Source organism: Balaenoptera ricei, chromosome 4 (assembly GCF_028023285.1).
Source record: "Balaenoptera ricei isolate mBalRic1 chromosome 4, mBalRic1.hap2, whole genome shotgun sequence".
In the NCBI taxonomy this organism is placed as follows: Eukaryota; Metazoa; Chordata; class Mammalia; order Artiodactyla; family Balaenopteridae; genus Balaenoptera; species Balaenoptera ricei.
The window spans coordinates 159,801,116-159,821,151 of record NC_082642.1 but is presented as its reverse complement, the minus strand read 5'-3'; the positions used below and the strand labels follow the sequence as shown (position 1 = coordinate 159,821,151).

The window sequence follows — 20,036 nt, the reverse complement described above, 5'->3', positions numbered from 1 at the left end:
CGTGGACGCTGCCAGGCCACGCATGCACGTGTCCAGCTACCCTCCAGCCTGGGTTGGCTGCACAGACGACACGCTGGCCCTGACCTTGTCAAGCTGCAGAGCAGGTCAGCACGGACCTGGATCTGTTCTCACTGCGGGCAAATGACTCACTCCTTGTTTAGGCCACTGTTAGGGTTCCTATCACTTGCAGCTAACGCCATGAGAGCGGGCTGTGCTCTGTGATGACTAAGTACTCAGACAAAGCGCCACCTGCTGGGCTTGGGCGCAGAGCGTGGCCGGCTGGGGCCCCGAGGTGACGGCAGGGTGCTCTGGGCTGCGCTGGTCACTGCAAAGTCCTGCAAGAGAAGGCTGGACTCAGACCAGAGGGGCCACTGTGAAAGCAGAGACGCACAGAGGCGGCTCCCACCCGAGAGGAGCCTCCGTCCCCGCCCGGGAGCTGCGACCCCCGTCCACACGGTGTCCCGTACCCTGGCGCCTCACGGGATCGCCAGAGCCAGATCCTGCAGCCTAGGCTGAGGCTGGGACTCACTGGGAGCCGCAGGGGACGGGGATGGGAAACGGTATGTGTGGTGCTCTTGGTGCACTTGGGTGGGAAACGGGCCAAACAGCAGCCTCAGCCCTGGCAGCCTGGCGTCTGTCTCGGTGCCGTGTACCCGTGCAGACCCTAAAACCCGTTTGCTCGGCAGACACCCCCGAGATGAGAGAAGCCGGTGACAAAGCTCAGGGCGGCAGCATTTGCCCCGAGGGGGGTGAAGGGATGGTGGGCAGGAGGTGGAGCAGATGCTGATTCCAGGGCCCTCGGGAGAGACCTCAGGGATCGATCCTCCCAACACCACCCAGCACCTGGCCGGAGCCGAGGTCATGCGTTTTTAAGTGGCCATTAGTCTGGGCCACCCCCTAAGTGGGTTGTGTGGCCACGGACGCGCCAGCTGGGTGCCAGGAAGGCCGTGGGTGGCTGCAGGATGTGGTTACCCCTCCAGAAACAGGCCACTGTGTTTATTATCTTCGCTCTGTCTGTGTCCCCAGATGACCTCTCAATCTTTGCTGGAAAATCAGGCTGTGAGCGAGAGGAACGCTGCGCCCGGGACACAGTCGAGTGCCCCAGGTGACTCTAACCTCGGTTCCTGAACTAACCAGTCTCACCCCCTGTACATCTGTGAATTCTGAACTCGGCATTTTTAAAGTAAATGAAACCACCTGTTGCTCACTGTTGGGGTCCTCGGGTTCCCCTTATCTGAACACAGTGTTAGTCATGAGATGTCTCCCTGGTTTAAATGACGATGGTCCCGGCCAGTTCTGGTTTCAGGCAGCGCACTGGTTGGGCCCTCAGCGGGTTTCTCGGGTTCTGTCCCTGGACAGTCAGTCACCTCACTTGTAATTGGCCTGTCCAGAAAATCGGGCCCAGGTGACTGACTGCCCATGACCGGGGCGTTTGTTCCCGAGGATGTGGGACTTTCAGGGCTAGAACCAGGACAGTCTCAGGGACACTGGGATGGTTGGTCACCTGAATCACGAGAGAGGCACAGCCCCAAGGCGATCTAGCCATGTGACTCTGACGGGTCTCCCGTGCTGAGGACAAGGCATGGGGTGGGAATGGGACCCCGAGACTCAGGAGGGAAAAGCTCACCCAGTCGTGAACTCCAAGTTGCCCCGAGCTCTGGGCTGGCAAAGCAGCCTCCGTCTCCCTTATGCGGGAGAGCATTCCCCCTTCCCTGGAGACCTGCAGAGGCCTCCCCTGAGTCAGGCGCCCCCCAGCTGCCACCAGTCCTTGATTCCAGAACAGCCACGAGGGCCAGGCCTGAGCCTAGCCTGAGCGGGGGAACGCGGGCTCTGCTCGCTTCGCTGCAGCGTCTGGCTCCTGCGTGGCAGTGGTCCTTAGGGGGCTGGACGGTAGGGGCAGGGGTGCAGAGCGTACGGCCGGGTAGGGAAGAGGCTGCGGGGCTGGGCGCTCTGCCCCAGAGCTCGGGATCACTAGTGTGCTGGGTGGGGTGTCTGGGGTGCTCCCGACGTGCTGTGGACGGGCTGCCCTGGGGCATGGCCATGGCGACGCCCTGTAGCACACGGAGATGCCAGCACTGCCTGGGCAGAGTGTGGAGGAGGGGCCTGGAGGCTCAGGAGGTGAAGAGTTCTAGCAGATTCACACGTGCGGTTGGAGAACCCGCCATCTGACTAGTGTTCTGAGGAAGGTCAGAGGTCCCCCCCACTCCACTAAGGCAGAGGGGATGCAGTAGCGTGGGGCACTGCCATCGCGGAGAAGCTCAGGTGGCCGCCCTCTGCGGCCAGTATGGTGGTCGAGGATGCTTCCACCAAACTCAGCTCCCTGGTGGCAGCGGGAACAGCCCCACAGGAACGTCGCAGCCCAGGACCCTAGGACTCTGGAGTGATGCCATGCCTTCTGCATCAGGGAACTAAACACTGTTTGCAAAGCGGGTCTTGGGTCCTGGTACTTCCTGATGGCCTCAACATGGGATGTCAGGTGTGATTGGAACCGTCCTTCCCGAGCTAGGTGCTCTCAAACCAAACCACCGTCCTTCCCAAGCTAGGTGCTCTCAAACCCCTGGGTCACAGGATGGGCAGGTGCAACAGCGTCTGTCCCAAGATGGAAATGGGATGTTTGGTATGAAGCCTGAGTACGAAGAAGTTACACAGACCGTGGTCCCGCCCCTCGTGTCACCTCTGTCACCCTGACACCTCCCTCTCAGCCACACCTTGCCCCTTGGGGTGTCCCCTAAGTCCTAAGACGCTGCTAGAGGGAGCGTCCTAGGTCTGATTCATGAGTGGCTCAGCCTGGTATGATGGCGCCAAAGGAACATGCACAGCGACTGCACCCCAGCGCACGCAGGTGGCCCCGAAGGCCAGTGGGCAGCGATTAGAGGGATCACTATGCCGTGCCTTTGGACAGAGGGAGAGGTGGCTTGAGGTGATGCCATGGGAGGACTTCTGGGCAGCGATGAATGGCTTGGCTCACTACTCAGTTGCCTGGAAGCAGCAAAATCGGAAGACCAGATCCAGACGGTTTGGGGGAAAGGCATCCGTGGGATGCCTTAGGGAAAGTGGATTGGTCTAAGGGGGTGGCACAACACGTGTGGATCTTTGTGTCCCGCCAACGTCCACAGAGAACATCCATCGCAGAGAAAAACAGGTGGACAGATGGCTCATCGGGCCATCGGGCAGGTGTCAGCATCTCACTCACTGGCCACTGCACGAGACAGCTCCTCCTCCCGCTCTCCGAGGATGGTGTGGCCGAATGTCCAGCCTGCCAGCAGAAGACTCTGATTCTGAGCCCGTGACAGTGGTCTCTTTCCCAAGGAGCCCAACCAGCCAGCTGGGGGTAGATTGGTGACAGGAGACCTCCATCCACACTGGAGAGGGCAGCGAGTCGTCACCACCAGAGGTGACATCAGCTCCAGCCAGGGGCTTGCTCTCCTGCCCCCCAGGGCCTGGGCCCGCCCTGCTATCCAAGGGTTCCTGAAGTGCCGAGTTCACAGTCAGGAGACCTCACGCATCACAGCCTCAGGTCGGGGACTCACTTCATAGCAGAAGAGCTGTGGCCACAGAGACCACTGCTCTGTCACTGGTTCCCCATCCCCCAGGGCAGCCAGCCTCAGAAAACGGCCGTGCGGAGCCAAAGCTCAGCGACTGCGGGGGTAGGGCGTTAAGCTCCAGGACACGGTCTATGTATTTAGCCAATAGCGGAATGTACAGTAATGTCTCCCCATAACCAGATTCCCCAGTAATACGCCATCGGGGACCCACGGTGGGGGGTGGGGTTGGGTCCTCTCACCATCGATCCCAGAAACCCACTTGCAAAACGTGTGCTTCTCATCCCTGCGACCTTAGATCCTGTTGGGTTAGAGGTTCTGGTTTGGGGGAAACGTGGAGGGTGCTCCATGGGGGATACACTAAGTATTGCACAGAAATAAAGCTACGGCCACCTCCGGTCACTTAGCGTTCCTCATGCCAACGGCCTCATAGTCAAAGAAAGGAGGTACCTCCCCGGAGAACGGCTTGGCCCTGAGTGTGCTGGGTGAGGAGGAGTATTTCCAGAACTCAGGGACTCTTGGGACTTAGCCATTCGTGGTTTTGTGGGTCCAAAATGTTTCAAGTGTTGAAAGAACAGCAAAAGCACAAGGCGGAAACATGATACTATATGAAAAAGAGAAGTGTTTTTTTCTCTTTTAAAAAAACATAGTGATAAAAATGTAAATTTTAAGACTCGGTGGACAGTTTAGAGAGCAGATTAGCTGTGGCTGCTGAGAGAATGTGCAAACCAACAGATGAACAGAAATGTCCGTGATGCAGTGCAGGGAGACACAGAGGTGGAGCCCGGGAAAGAGGGTCTGAGACCTGGGGCTGGAAAGGCAGGTATAGCACACCTGGCTGGAGCTGCAGAGAGAAAGCGAGAGGGAATGGGACAGAGGCAATATGTGAAGCACGATGATGGCTGAGAAATTTCTAGAACCGATAAAAGACTATATTCTCAGATGCAAGAGGCAAATCAAATTTCAAACCAGATAAAAATAAATTCATGCTCAGACATATTCTAGTGCCGCTACAGACAGCGAAGATAAAGAGTGGGGAGAATTTTAGATCAGACAGAGAGAAAGGACGGATTAGCAACCGGTGAGGGGGGGGAACGATAAGATCCTGTCCGCTGACCTCCAGGCAAGAAAAGTAGAAAATGTCTTAAAATATTGAGAGAAAGCAATGATACCTTGTAATTATCGCACAGCTAAACTCCCATTTCAAAACCAGGATGAGATAAAGACATTTGCAGAAAAGCTAAAATTGAGACGTTTACTACCACCGGACCCACTCAAGGAAGTTCCCAAAGGTTTGTTTCGAGGAGAATGAGCCCAGGGTGGGGTCCTAAGATGAAAGAGGGCCGAGGAGCCCAGAAGCTGCAGATGCGGGGAAATCCAGGCAAATGGGAACTCTCTGAAAATAGCAACAGTGACTTTGGGGGTAAAAATGAGAAAGAACTGCAAATGCTGGAAAATATTCAGGGTGGGAAGGGGAGCGACAGATGTGACACTGCCTTAGGCACATGCATTGGTAGGAAGGAGAGTGAAAAATGCCCATGAACCTCAGGGCTCGTTACCTTAAGAAAGTATGTTAAATGGAAACAACCTAAATGTCCATCTACAGATGAATGGATAAAGAAGATGTGGTACATATGCACAATGGAATTCTACTCAGCCATAAAAAATAATGAAATAATGCCATTTGCAGCAACATGGATAGACCTAGAGATTGTCATACTAACTGAAGTAAGTCAGAAAGAGAAAGACAAATACCATATGATATAATTTATATGTGGAACCTAAAATATGACACAAATGAACTTATCTGCAAAGCAGAAACAGACTCACAGACGTAGAGAACAGACTTGTAGTTGCCAAGGGGGAGAGGGGCTGGGGGAGGGGTGGAGTGGCAGTTTCGGATTGGTAGATGTGAACTATTACGTATAGAATGGATAAACAACGAGCTCCTACTGTATAGCACAGTAGGAGCTATACAGTAGCTCCTACTGTATAGTATTGAACTATATTCAATATCTTGGGGTAAACCATAATGGAAAAGAATATAAAAAAGAATGTACGGGAATTCCCTGGTGGTCCAGTGGTTTAGGACTCTGTGCTTTCACTGCCGAGGGCCTGGGTTCAATCCCTGGTCAGAGAGCTAGGATCCCGCAAGCCATGCAGTGCGGCCAAAAAAATGAAAATAAAAATAAATAAATAGGGATTTCCCTGGTGGCACAGTGGTTAAGAATCCGCCTGCCAGTGCAGGGGACATGGGTTCGAGCCCCGGTCCGGGAAGATCCCACATGCCACGGAGCAACTAAGCCCGTGCGCCACAACTACTGAGCCTGTGCTCTAGAGCCCGCAAGCCACCACTACTGAGCCCGCATGCCACAACTACTGAAGCCCGCATGCCTAGAGCCCGTGCTCTGCAACAGGAGAAGCCACCGCTATGAGAAGCCCGCACACCACAATGAAGAGTAGACCCCGCTCATCGCAACCAGAGAAAGCCCGCGCGCAGCAACAAACACCCAACGCAGCCAAAAAATAAATAAATTAAATAAATAAATATATTTTAAATAAATAAATAAAATATTAAAAGAAAGTATATATATGTATAACTGAGTCACTTTGCTGTACAGCAGAAATTAACACAACATTGTAAATCAACTATACCTCAATATAAGAATTTTAAAAAAGAAAAAGTATGTTAAGAGTAGCCCCTAAAAGAATAAAAATAACCAGTAGAAGAGGAAAAGTGGGGGAAAAAACCTTAATCAGGAAGCAGAAAAGAGACACACAGAAAATGCTGAAAAGATGGTAAAAATAAAGTCCATAATAAAAATACATGTACATAGTTTAAGCTCACTGGTTGAAAGGTATTTATTTTCTTACTGGTTTAAAACCAAAATAGACCAGTACCTGCTGCTTACATGCTTACAACAGATACGAGAGACAAACCTCAAAATATAAAGACACAGATAAGTTAAAAGGAAGGAAAAATTATACACTAGGCAAGAAAAGTAATATGTAGCTCTATTAACATTAGATTAGATTTAGAGCAAAAAGCAGCTCACTACGAAAACGGAACAATTGTAACTTCATAGGCACCAAGCCATAGAAAACAAAAACTGATAGAACTTCAAGGAGAAATGGACAATGCCAACTTTGTGCGGAATTTTAATATCCTTCTCTTCATGATAGATTAGCAGGTAGAAATGAGCAAGGATATAGAAAATTGCAAAAATAAAAGTAGCGAGCTTGATTTCAGGGGCACACGTAAGACTCTACAGCCCAGAATGGGTGGCTGGTACTTATGAACAAGAGGTGTGCATAATCTGTACGGAAAAATCATAAAACTTTATTGTAAGACATGAAAGAGGACTATATGAGAGGAGGAATAGGGTGCTCACACACAGGAAGAATCAGTGTTGGAAACGGCCATCCTCCCGGGTTAATCCAGCCTCACAATGCCAGGGAAAGTTCCAACAGGTTTTGTTGGTTTTTAAATAGAACTTAGGAGCTGATTCTAAAATCTGTGTGGAGGAATAAAGCTTGTTGAATAACCAAGAAAAATTTGAAGAATAAAAAACAAGGGCTTGCCTTACCAGATGCCTGGACTTCTTGTGAAGCCACAGCCATCAGAAACGTGGGGCCAGTGGGCCAACCGCATGAAATAAAGGCCCAGAAGCAGACCCCGCATGTCACGTCAGGAGGCCTGCGGTGACCCTGGGGGCCCTGCTGATCAGTGGGGAAGGGCAGGATCTTCAAATGGTCCTGGGGCGACCTGTTCCCCAGGCAGAAAACGTAAAATAAAATAGGATACTTACTTCTATTTGCCATCCCCCAAATTCAGTTTCAGGTGGATTTCGGTTCCAAATGAAAGCTAAACATTACAATTTTCAAAATAGAGTGTGAGAGAATCAGTTATGACTTCAGGAAGGGAACGGATCTCTTAGCAAGACACACAGAGTCCAAAACCACAAAGGAAACGATGAATACATTCAGTTCCATTCAATGAAAAAAATTCTGTGAATCAAAAGACACAAAAATCAAGGGAAAAAACAAAGCAGAAATGAGAAGACTTTGGTAATGAATAACGCCGCCAAAAAAATGAGTGCATCCAACTTACATAAAGAAAGTCTAGGAATCAATAAACAAAAGGCCAGCAACAAATTCGAAAAGGGAGGGAAGTTACAACACCTCTGCAGAGGAAGCTCCCACAGCCAACACGCATGTGCTGGGGCTGCCCCCCCCCCCAAGTGGTCAGGGAGGCATAGGCTGAACCACACGGGACCCCTCGCACCCCTGGAGGGGCAGCACCTGCCCTCGCCGTGGACCTGTGACCGCACACCCATGGTGGGGGTTGGGAACAAAGGGAAGATCTGGGAAAGCAGGGCCTCCTTCCTCCTAGATGTAGCCGTTCTAGCCCCAAACATACGCCCGAGGCTCTCGCACCAGAACCAGAGCGCAGAGAAACGTGGACGGAAGATTCACTGCAGCCAAAAATGGCGCACCTGTGAGTCCAACAGGAAAATAGACTCTGACATGTTCACACAAGGAAGCATGACACGGCAGCAAAGCTGGACCACAGCTCCTGCGTGAGTCCCCCCAGCAACGCTGGAGGACAGCAAAATGCAGGGTGACCCCTCAGTGCGACCCCATGCCGCTCACCTGGGTGACGTCCTGAGAACCAATCCCGTGGAAGGCAGGGGCTGCAGGCCCGGGGTACCACGGCCCGGCCCCTCTAGCTCTGCCACCTACTGCGTCAGTGTTTCCTCCTGGTTTGATGTGACATTTGAGTTACCGCATGTGAAGCTCCCAGAACACGGCCTGGCCCACGGAAATCACCACGGATGGGCCTCCGGCTAGGATGGGCAGGACGCCCGAGGCTGTATGGTTTACGGACAGGCACATGGGCAATCTTTTCACTATTCTTTCCATCTTTTTGTCTGTTTCAAACGCTTGATTGTATGGTTGCTTTGTTGGGGGTGCTTTGTTTTCACTTCAGCTCTTTTTCCTTCCGAAAGTTCATCTTGGGGCTTCCTTTCCAAACCACCCCACCCCCTCCCAGCTCCAGGCCTTTAGAGCGACACAGAACAGCCCTGGGAGCGTGAGAGCGCGGGTCACGCGTGCTGCGGGGGGACTTCCTCTGTAGTGGAGCGATTCCCCTTGGAAATTCCCCGCCTTCCCACTCTGCCGTGACCTTACCAAGTTCCCTCCGGCAGCTTCTGTGCACGTTGGCTTCCCTTTGCTCTCCAGCCCCGGTGACCCCGCTTCAGGGGCTCCGTGCCCCTATGCGCCACGCCAGGGGGCAGCTAGCAGGACGGCCCTTGTCCCACAGCTCCTTCCGCAAGGTGGTGAGATCTGCAAAGACTCTGGGACCAAGGGCTCTGTCCAAACCCCACACTGAGACCGACCCGGCTCTGCTGACCCCTGCCTGTTCCAGCCCCGCCTGGCGATAGGCGGGGGCCCCTGGAGCCCCTCTCAGGGCGGTTTCTCGCCGGCTTGTGGTTACAAATCCTCCCCCGCCCTTCACCTTCAGACGTAAACCTCCCCGCCCGGAGCCGTTGCCCCGAGGACCAGGGAGCAAACGCTCAGTGCGCCCCACGCTCTCCCCGTCCCGTCCCGTCCCGGGGCAGGTCAGGGCCTACCCTCCGGGCCCCTCGCTCCAGGCGCACCACGGCCTCCTGTCCGCAGGGTGCCAAGGGCACGTCCAGTTAGCGCGCCCGGGTGGCCTGGCCTCACGGCCCCAGCCCTGCTCCGCGCCCTTCCTTTGGGGCGCCCAGCCTACCGGAGCCTCCTGCCTTGGCGTGGGGAGCAGGGCTCAGGTCCCCCTGGCTCTCCCCCTCCTGCAGCAGCTGTCGCGGAAGAAAACCTGCCTTGGCCGCCTTTGACTGGTGACCGGCTACCACCGTGTCCCGGGAGCGGCCCCCCCTATTAACCCCTCCTGACTGGGCGGGCGCGTCTCTGTCTGTCTCCTGCTGGGACGGAGCCGATAGCACAGGTCTCGCCAGGCGTGCCCGGCACGAGGCCAGCTCTCCTGCTCCTCTGGGTGCTGCAGGCCTGAGGGACCCGGGAGCCATTTGTTGGCTGAGACCCAAGGTCCGTCTCCCGGCCCCCTGCTTCCCCCAACCCTGGAGACCTGGATGTCCCGGCCGAGAGGCGTCTGCCCTGCTGGCTGCTGCCGTGTCCTGGGGGAGGGCGGCCTTCGACCTCCAGACTGTAGGCCAGCGCCCGCCTGGGGTGGGGTAGCAGCCCTTTCTGGGACGAGCAGGAAGAATGCCCAACGATGCCGCGTGGGTCACTTACATCCTACAAGTGCGAGGGGCCTTCTGGAGGTCTCCCCGGGAGATTCCACGCGGTGATCTGTTAACACGTGGTTGTGACAGAGGACGGAATTCACTCGTGCTAAGGACACTGGGAAAGGCACTGCAAAAGGTCTAAGTGGGGGGACTTCCCTGGCGGTCCAGTGGTTAGGACGCTGTGCTCTCACTGCCGAGGGCATGGGTTCAGTCCCTGGTCGGGGAAATAAGATCCCACGCGGTGCAGCCAAAAAAAAGAAGTCTAAGTGGGAACAGCGTTCAGGACAGTAAAATGAGTTTCCCTCCTTGGGGACAGGGCGTGGGAACAACAGAAGGGTCAGCCCAACTCCGGATGGCCCTGCGCAGGGCTAGACTCCCAGCTGCCAGGGAGCGGCACGTGTGCGCTTTCACCGCCACCCCCAGCAGCTCTGCGGGTCATCGGGTCCCGGAGAGCGTGCAGCAAACTGGGCCGCCAGGAAGAAACGCTTCTCCTCACGCTTGTCCTGACTCAGCGCCATCGGGGCGCCGAGGACACTGGCGATGTGCGGGGCTGCCCCGGGGGAACAGCGGGGCTGAGGAGGGGCGCCTGGACTACGTATCTCCCACGCCCAAGGGCGGGCGCCTCTCCAAACCCGGAGTCCTGCGTGACCCCAGGGGCAGCCCCATGCCGGACACGCCCCCCCCCCCAAACCCTGAGCCTCCCCAGGGCCCATAGCGCCCACCTCCTTCTGCACCAAATCTTTCCCTGGAGAAGGAGCCGATGCAGGCTGGCCCCAAACCCTATTTTCTGTTTGGAGCCGCAGAAAACGGGGTTGAGCAGGAGGGGTGGCCGACAATGCCTACCTGCCCGGCTGACTTCGGGCACTGAAGGTCCATCCTGAGACCAGGAGCACAGCTCCGTGTTGTGTCCGGATGGCACAGTCCCAGGGTGGCAGCCAGCGCCCTGCCTTTCATAGGGTGGAGGGCATATCCACGGCCTTGGGCTGGCCCAGTGGGTCAGCTTTCTTACAAAGTCCTGGGCAGGTGGGACCGACCGTTTACTCAGACATCAGTGGAATCCTTTACCAGTAAGTGGTGATGTTTTAACACAGTCTGCGGGGAACTATGTTCCAGAGGCCTTCTGGTCCTGAGTCATGACTGAGGAGCTTGGGGTGGGGGGAGCCGGAGGAGCCCCTGGGGCCGGTGAGCAGTGCCTTCCCAGACAGTGCACCCCTGCCCTGCGGCTCCCAGCCTCGCCGTACCTGGAGTACCTCCAAGTCTCTGACCCCTGGCAGGACGTCGGGGCTCCTGTAGGGGGACCATCCCCACCAGCTGGTGGATCTGGAGCCCAGAGCACGCAACATCGCCCCCTTCCTCTGAGCTGTCACAGGACAATTCCATCTCCCCACTGAGGTTGCAGCCTTTGGGGAGCACTTTCAGACCCACTGCTGTGCGGCCACTTGGACCAGGCTGTGCTCTCAGGCTCCACGCTGGGAGAAGACACGGGAGGGGGAGCCCCCAGTGCAGGCCTGGGGTGTCATCCCATTTCCTAATGGGGCTGTTCCTGTATGACCACCCCAAGCTCTCCCCTTGCTCTCTGGGGTGTGTGTGTCCCTGTGTGTGTGCCTGTGTGTGTGTGCCCATACACGTGTGTATGGGGGGGGGGGCGCCTGTAGGCATGTGCTGGTACACGCATGCTCTGAATTCAGGATATATTTTTAAAGCTAAATCGTGGGTAGACGTATGCGTGTCAGGAGCGCCGGTCCCAGCCCGGCTTTCCCAGGTCGCAGGGCAGACGTGGGCCCGTCCCCACTGCCGGCACCGGCCCCAGAGCAGAAAAGCACATACTCAGGGGCTGTTCCCAGAGCATAAGTGACACCACGGTTCTTTTAGCTCGATTTATTTTCACAAGACAGACAAATCAGACCCTGGAATAGCTCTTGGTTCTGACAAGAGTTCTTTTCTTTATAAAGAAGAAAAAGCATTCCTGGGTTTTCTCCACAGAATGCATTTGTTTTTACAAAAAAATAGTTTTTGATATATACATGCTTACTTTGGAAACCTTTAGTCCTGGATGGCTTTTAAGACCCGTTTTTAGGCAGAGGGTCACTTAGCATGCTTTATGCACCAACTGATTTTTCTCCCTTGTTTTTGCCTGAGGATCGCTCTCCTTCTCCATTTCCCTTCCGAAAGCAACTTACATGAAATGGAAAGGCTCAGAAAGTGTCCTCACAAGACAGCCTCGGAGAAACAGTTCCAGCCTCGGGAGGGTCTGTTCAGGCGAGGACCCCGCCGGCCAGGATGTGCCTGGAGGGCCTTTCCTTCCCCGGGAAAACCCTTCGCGGGCCAGAAGCAAAGGGACAGAAGGAGGCAGGCAGTCACTTTTTCTTGTAGCGGGGATATTTTATCCCGCTCTTTCACAGCAGCAATTTTAATAAACAAGTATGATGCCCACAGCATTTTATCTAGAAAATACTGCCACTCAGGCAGGCTCAAGCACGCCTGTGTACAAAGTGACCTTCGCAAGCGCACGGCAAATGCAGCCAGTTTTTCGGGATACAGGCTTTTAGAATCAAAGTTATAGCTCCCCCCACTCCCTCCCCCCACAAGCTCCCACAGACCAAAAATACCGCTCTCCTCAACTACACAAAGCTGTAGCAAAATTGTAAAAATGAAGTGTACAAAAGGAAGCATCCATATAATACATTTGCACCCTGTATACAATTTATCACCCTTTGAAGCGGGCCAACGGTCAGGTACGGCAGAGGATCGATAATAGAAAAAGAACCCCGACATCTGTCCCACACATTTGAGTCGATGGTTTATGTGATTTTCCAAAGAGAGATATTTTCATTTACAGCTACAGTACTTGCTGACGACCCTTATGATTAAGAAGCCAGTTGAATTTCCTGGCGTTTAGGCAAGTATCATTTGATTGTCACCACGTACAATTCTGAGACAATAAATACAAGTAGATCAGATGCATTTCTTCATGGTATCAAGTAACTCCAGTTTAATACAATTTAGTGCATTTCAGCGTCTCATTCACAGTTCAACTTCTGTCCAAAATACTTTTGCAACAAAAAGTTAAGAAACTGAAAAGTTTATGGGAAAAGAAAACTCCAAGTGAACTTGTCATCACAAAGCTTAAAACTTTAAAGCGATTCAATTGTCTTTGAAAAGAATACGCGGCCGCTGCCAGGCTGACTGGTGTCAGCAACCCTGTGATTTCCTGGGCTCCCCGAAGTGCTTTGTGGGAATCGCCACCATTGCCACTGAGTTAGCTAGTGGCTGATGCTTGCAGTGAACTTAATTCACGTGTGTCCACCCCTTCCATCAAGCAGAGTGCAGTGTGACATCTCCTACCCAAAAAAGGTCCCTGCATTTTTGTGTCCTGGCCCTGATATGCAAGGCTGCAGAACCCGCATGAACATCTGCACGCACCCGGCAGCACCACTCACCTCGTGGGACCAAGTCAGGGCCGTGGCCGGGGTGAGGCCGGCGCCACGGGCCACACCCAGGTGCTGCGGAGAGGCTTGCCTTTGCTTTGGGAGCTAACTTGCTAGAGAGAGGGGCAGACACGTGGGCCGGGGACATGCTGTCTCCGGACGGAAGGCAGGTAGGCACGTCAGGCGCATGGTTTTAGCCCTAAGCCTGGTTACACTGCAGAGGGTTGAAAGCCACGTGGCACCACTGCCCGCTGTGTCGCATGCCGGGGCTGCATGCAGCTGTGGGTGAGAAATTTGCAGCACGAGTTCACACACAGGGTCGGACAATTCAGCTGAAAATCAGTTGGGCTGAGAAGATTCTATTTGGCTTGTCTATAGGTGTCTTGGGCAGAGACAAAGCAACATGCAGAGAGATACTTATTCTTCACCCCAAATCTGACACAAATGGGGGGTCCCATGGTTGTGGACAGCTTGGAGACAGCTCTTGACCTGCACGTGACTGCACGCACCGCTTTCTCCCCAAATGGATTTCGGTGCTCAGTAACTTAACTAGTGTGACAAAGAGCGTGTGCCACGGTGCACACGGGGGTGACGGGGCAAATGGGGTGGAGATTCCAAACTGACTGGCGATCATGCCTGCATTGCCTTTGCAAGAAAGTTCTGTTCACGTCGCGGATTTGTGTCATTACTGAGTGGTTTGTATAGAGACCACTCTTCAGCCTGACTCTGTGCCTCTCAGGCAGGGGCTGTGGACAGACAGGGCCATGCATCCCGTATGCCATCTCCAAAGACCGGATGACCGGCATCACTTCTTTCTTTGGGGTTAAAACTCTTGTCAGTGGTCTCCCCGACCAGGTAAGCCTTTCCCCAGCGTCTGCTCACCTGCAGGAGTGAGGCCATCTCTGCTCAGTGCTGTCACAAAGACCCCGAGAGGGGCCAGAAAGTCCCCAGGTGCTGGTAGCTGTCACAAGGTCACCATGAAATGCCGCAGGGCCCCTAGAAGCCCCCTGGAACTTCCCAGAGGGGACTGCTGGACACACGGGGAGGGCCCAGAAGCCAAACTCTACTTGTCAGGCTGCACCAGGATATGTGTGCAGGTGACAAAAGACACCAGGACCTGAGCTGAGAAACACGCCGGCCAGCAGCCCCCTGGCTCAGAACTTAGCCTATCGGGCACTTGTGGGAGGGGCCCAAGGTCTGGGGCCCCGCCCTTTGTGTATCTCCAGTGGGAGGGGGGCTGGCCCTGGAGACTGCCCCAGGCCACAGAGCTGTCCCTACAGAGAGGTCAGCAGACCCCTCCCCTGCAGAGAGGTCAGCAAACACCACAGAAATTCCTTGCCCCGCCCAACCCAGGGCCTAGCGTGTAGGCTGTCAACAACTTCAATCTAGAGCACACCCTCCCCGACTATGACAAGCACGACTGTCCCAACATTCAGCCTGAATTTGGACAATGGTAACATCAGAAACAAAAGGGGGTAAAGGAAAAGAAATAAGAAAAACACTGTTCTGGGATTTATTCATTTAAAAAATGAAAGGAGCCTCCCCCTTCCCTTCTGAAGTGGATGAAAAGCAAAATCCACCCCTCCAAAAAAAAAAAAAAAACCCAAACATTCATGGTGTAGTTTTTATTGCTCTCAGAGGGCTTGGTATTCAAATGCACAAGCTAATCTTTGTTAAATCAGAAGGAAGTCACTGAGATTTAAAACCTACACGTGGTCTCAGTCTCCATTCATCTAGGAGTCTTCACAGCTGGTCACTGACTCAGTATAGAATTTACACATTGTGTATTAATTTCAAGGGGAGGGAACTTAGCTGGGAAGCAAGAACTATTAATTAAATGGTAAAAGATCTAAATTTGCATTTTCCAGGTAGTATATCTTCACAGTAGTACCCTTCAACTTTTTCCTTTAAGATTTTTAGGGATTAGTGAATTAGCAAATGACACAGACACACAGAGACAGATGAGCAGCATACCGTGTGAAGAAAAATAAGATCTAAGGTGCCGCTCACCGCAGTGGAAGCAGCTCCCCTGCTCGGTTCCGGCTCCAAGGGAAGCGGGGGACGTGCTTTGTGGCAGAGGGAAGCTCTCTTCTGAGAAAGCACTTCAAAGCTGTCTTTCAACTTCATGAGGACTTGTGTGCATTCACTACCACTCATGAGCAAGCCCAGAACTGTGATTCGCTTCCCTGTGACCTTGGTCCCTTCACCAAGGTCACCATGCACAATTCAGTAGTGTCATTATGAAGGGTATATGCCGTTTCCATAGGTCTCCCCAGAATGCATACTTAGGGCCAATGCATTTTTCCAGTTTAGTTTATAATGTTTTCCATGCCTCTTTCTTCCATTTTTTTCCCCTAGAAAATTCAACCTGCCTCTATTCTGAACGCTGGTTACAGTATTATCAGAGATAACACCCATTATTTTTCTTTCCCTTGCTAAAAAAGATGAGGGGAATGTGACTTAAAAAAACCAAGTTGAACGTTTAAGACGAAAGTCCGATGCAGGCAGGGTGACGGTGGAAAGGCCTGGCGGAGTGCGGGGCTCCGGCGGGAGCCGGGAGGGCGTCCCAGTACCCCCCCCCCCCACCTCTGCCCAGCAGCCCAGCGGCTTCCAGCCCGGCCAGGCCAGCGGCCAAGCGCGCACGAAATACCTCCCTCTGAGGAAGAAACGGCTCCCACCAGGGCAGCAGGCTGGAGGGGACGAGGTCAGGGCACTCCGGTCACCCTCCCCCAGGACAAGTGCATCTGCTCGGACGGGGGGTGGCGGAGGAAGGGAGGGCTCACCACCTCTAGTTTCCATCAGGAAGTTGAGAGCCATCAACAGATCAACTGTGAAAATAAACTCTCTAAAAGCTCCGTGTTAACAGTCTCCTTCAGAAGACAGGGTGATGGTGACACTGCCTTTTAAAAAGTCCAACAGTCCTGCGGGCTGCGGGCTGCGGTCTCCCCGGCACACAGCGCCTCCGGCTCCGGCCGGCTGGGGAGGGGGCCGCCCTGCACCCGAGCTCCCGGCGGGGCGACCGGGTGGGACAGAGGAGCCGAGCTCCAGGCTCGGGAAGGACTCGACATCTCACCGCGTTCTCGAGCTCTACTCGCTTTAAAACCGATTTAAGGTGTGTCAGGCAGGCCTAGGTGGGAAGCGCCAGGACGCTCCGGAAACGACCAGGGGGCGTGTCCCGCCGCCAGCCCCGCCCAGTGTGCTTATCGCCGAGGGGACGCCCCCCGGGCCCCGCCCCCATCGCCTGGAATCGAGGTGCCAGCAGGTCGGGACCAGCGGGTGCTCTGGGGACCCCGGGACCCAGGCACACCGTCCCCGGGGGGACGGGGGAAGAGAGTTTGCAGGGAGAACAGGGGAGGAGGCGAGGGGCAGGGGGAAACTCCCGAGATAACAGATTAAAAACCAAAAACTGGATCTAAGTGTGAGAAGAGAACGCATCCAGAGGCTGCCTCTGTCAGGCAGAGCTCTCGAGGGATGGCGGGGGGGAGACCCGTTGTCCCGGGAGCGGGTCCCCCGGGCCGCTCTGCCGGCAGCGGACGCGCAGGTGCCAGGCTGGCGTCTGTCTCCATCTGCAGGCCTTCCGACTGCTTTGCTCTCGGTTCAAGTTTTATTGGTCAATATTAGTCACCAGTTAATAAGAAAAATAGTTTCTAAGTGTCTTTTTTTCCTACCCCCCGCTCTGTGTGTGTTGTTCTGTTTTTAATTGAATTAATTGGATACCACCGTCAGGTTTATGTGTGTTCAATCACAGCCGTTAATTATTCCTTTTTCTTAAATTCTTGGTTTCCATAGCTGGAGCCTTTCTCTATTTCAGTCACTCCTATTAGTCGGCGGACTCCAAAGGAAGCTTTAAAATAGGAAACAGGTGAGGTTAGACTGATTGCTGGCAAGCTGGAAAAATCGTCATGGGGGCAGGCGGACCTTCGGCCTCAGACTTCCCTGGGGGGGCAGGCCGGCCTTCTCCCCTCCCCCGCCCCCTCCCTGCGCCTGGCCACTCAGCCTGTCCCGGGCGGCGGCCGGCTCTGCTCCTCCGCCAGCCCAGGGAAGTGTGCGCCCGCTGCGGGGGGCAGTTCTCAGCCGGGGCTGAGGGCCCTTGGTGCCCAGCCAGGTGCCCGACAGACCGGGTGCCCAGCAGTGCACTCGGGGCTGCAGGGCCTCGAAAGCGTCCTGGGAACCTCAGCCCGTCACACCAGCCCACGCCCCTAACCGCCCGAGTGCAAACCAGTGGCCCAGGCCCTCCCCACACAGCTCTCAGAACGAGATGCCAGGCGGGCGGATGGCCGGCCAGCTTTCTGGACAGATGGCCCTGGAATCTGGCTGTGGCCTTCACGGCCCTGTGGCTCAGTGGCCAGAGCAGCTCTCTGAGGCCGGCAAGGCTCAGGTTGCATCCCGGCTCCCAGGTGACCGACCATCTCCAGGCCTGGGCGCCGCGGCCGGCACATGGAAGACTCCCAACCTCAAGCCGCGCCATCATGCCCGTTCATTACCTGCCCCGACAAACCCCAGGAACGTCAGGATCAGGAGGGGGGATCCACTGGCAAAGACGCCTAAGACAAAGCTGAAGAGAGGAGACAGGAGAAGTGTGGCCCAGAAGAGGAAGTTCAGGAGTGTCCACGGCCGACGGGCGGGTTTGAACTGCTCCCCCGGAAACACACCTTTCTGGTTATACATCTCCTGCAGCGCATCCTGAAACAGTCAACCAGAAAAGTGGCCTCTTCGTGTGCTGTTGTTATAACCCCACCGTGAAAAATGACTCAACCTATAAATAAAGTGGACGGACCATGCAGGCTGCGGGTGGGAGATGAAGTTGGCATGACCTTCGTGGAGAACCTCGGTGGCTTGTACCAAAAGCTTGAAAAATGCAAACCCTTGGACAAGACAACTTTCCTAGGAAAACTGTCAGCCGGTGCCTGGTGCACGACACGCACCTTCAACACCCAGGACTGCGGTGTCGGCCGGCCCCTCGCCGTCTCCTGTGACATCTCCAGGGCGAGGGTGGCGGCCACCACCTGCTGACTGTGTCACCCACAGAAAGCTGTCTAACCTCTCCTTCCTCCGCGTCCTGGTGGCTAATGATGGGCGGACAGAGGACCGGGTGAGGACATCAGAACATCCTCAACAGGGAAACGGGACACACGCTCAACACCGAGCACCAGCTGCCTGAGAAACGGCGAGGCTGGCAGACATTTCTCTGCAGACACGACACGCCACGTGCTAACAAGGAGATACACTCACGGTCGTTTGTTTTCTGAAAGAAGTTAAGTGCCACGTAATTCCACTTCAGTAAAAATATGTACGCCTATATATTTGTCTAGGACGGAGTCTGGAAAGATGCACACCCACACGATCTTAATTACCCGGGGGAGTAAATCTCACCTGCCCTCATTGTTTTTCTATTTTATTTTCTGCATTTAGCTTTCTACAGCTGTGTTGTGTATTGCATAAAAACAGGGCAGGGGGATTAACAAATGCCCAGCCTCGCGGCCTCTTCCAGCTTGTGGTCAGGCACCAACTGCCCCTGCTGATCGACGGGGCACGGGGCGGGCACCACAGGTCCTGTGTGGTCAGGAGCCGCTGCGACCCTTACGCCCGTGTGTACACCTCCGGGCGACCACACGAGCCCCCCCCCCCCAGAAGGCCCTCCCCTGTGCAGCTCCAGAACGTCTTCAAGACGGTTCGCTCGGCCAGCTCCGCTCTGACCACCTGCCCCTATGCAGACAGGCCATGCCTCCTGCTCCCAGAGCACCTGTTGGGAGGGAAGCAGGGGCGCCCTGGGGCTCTCGGCGAGCTCACGGTTCAGGTGAACCGGGCCCGGAGGCCACCCAGAGACAAGAGGGCAGGACCTAGCCCCGCAGGAGAGTGCACTGTGGTTACAGATTTGCACCAAGTTTGTGACAGGCCTTTTGATCACCTGAATAAAACACATGTGACCCTAACGCAGATGCTCATGTACAATCTCACCCCCTGCCTGCCATTGGCACCCACGCCTGGCCGTCCTCCCTGTGGGGTGGGCCTCCAGGTAGTCGTGGTAGCCTCTGTCCCGTCCTGACCTGTCAGTAATTCCACACACACCCAAAGGCTTCCCGAGGTAGCCTCTGTCGCCGCCCCTCCCACCAGCAGACAGCACCCCGCGCCCCCCGACGGGCCTGCTCCTGCTTCCCGACGTTGCTCCAGATGCCCCTGATACCCCCTTCCTGGACCCCGTCATTCCGGGAGCGCACAGAGCAGGGTCCAGAGGCCAGCCCGGCCACCTCCAGCCAGGCACTCAACTCCAGGAGCAGAGCCCCCTTGTCCGTGTCCTGCTCGCAGGTGCAGGTGGGGTTAGACAAGGGGAAGAGCACCCGCTCTCCTGGGGAGGGACCTGCCACACACGCTGCTGCCCGTGCCACTCAAATATCACGTCCTCTCTCCTAACCCTGACGCCTTGCTTGACCAATCTCCTCTTTCCTCTTTCTAACCTCTGTTGAACGTGCTTATTGTGGAACTTTAGAGAAACTGCCACCACCTAAACCATCAGCATCTCCAGCCTCCCTCACCGTTCTCCAGTCCTTCCCTCGCCCCATCCCTCGGGGGCTCCAGGCCCTCTGTCATTACAGGCCCCTTTCCTTCACCGACCCCGCCTGGTCAGCACAGCAAGCATGGGGAAGCAGGGCGGAGGGGCAGAGGCCGGGCGACCTGGGGACAGTTTCACCCACAGGATAGTCACCTCCTTCTCAGGACCTTAGTTCCCACATCTGCAAAATGGGGAAACTGTCTGGAATGACCTTCAAGGCCCTTTGGTGACA

At 55.0% G+C, this 20,036-nt stretch overlaps 1 protein-coding gene and 1 long non-coding RNA gene across 4 annotated transcripts in view; one reads left to right on the top strand and one right to left on the bottom strand.

Moving 5' to 3' along the window:
• Positions 1–291: 291 nt before the first annotated feature.
• On the top strand, positions 292–1,207 carry LOC132365586 (uncharacterized). Its single transcript, XR_009503126.1, has 2 exons — positions 292–560; positions 1,027–1,207. It is a non-coding gene; the product is annotated as an uncharacterized LOC132365586 (long non-coding RNA).
• A 10,980-nt stretch (positions 1,208–12,187) lies between these two features.
• AGPAT3 (1-acylglycerol-3-phosphate O-acyltransferase 3) overlaps positions 12,188–20,036 on the bottom strand; it is a 93,249-nt gene continuing 85,400 nt past the window's right edge. For all 3 annotated transcript variants that reach the window (XM_059921682.1, XM_059921684.1, XM_059921683.1), the window contains 2 exons: positions 17,739–17,937; positions 12,188–17,098 (listed from right to left, as the gene is read on the bottom strand). In XM_059921682.1, coding sequence (XP_059777665.1) covers positions 17,010–17,098; positions 17,739–17,937 — 288 coding nt within the window. In that variant the 3' untranslated portion in view covers positions 12,188–17,009. The remainder of the gene's footprint in view (positions 17,099–17,738; positions 17,938–20,036) is intronic.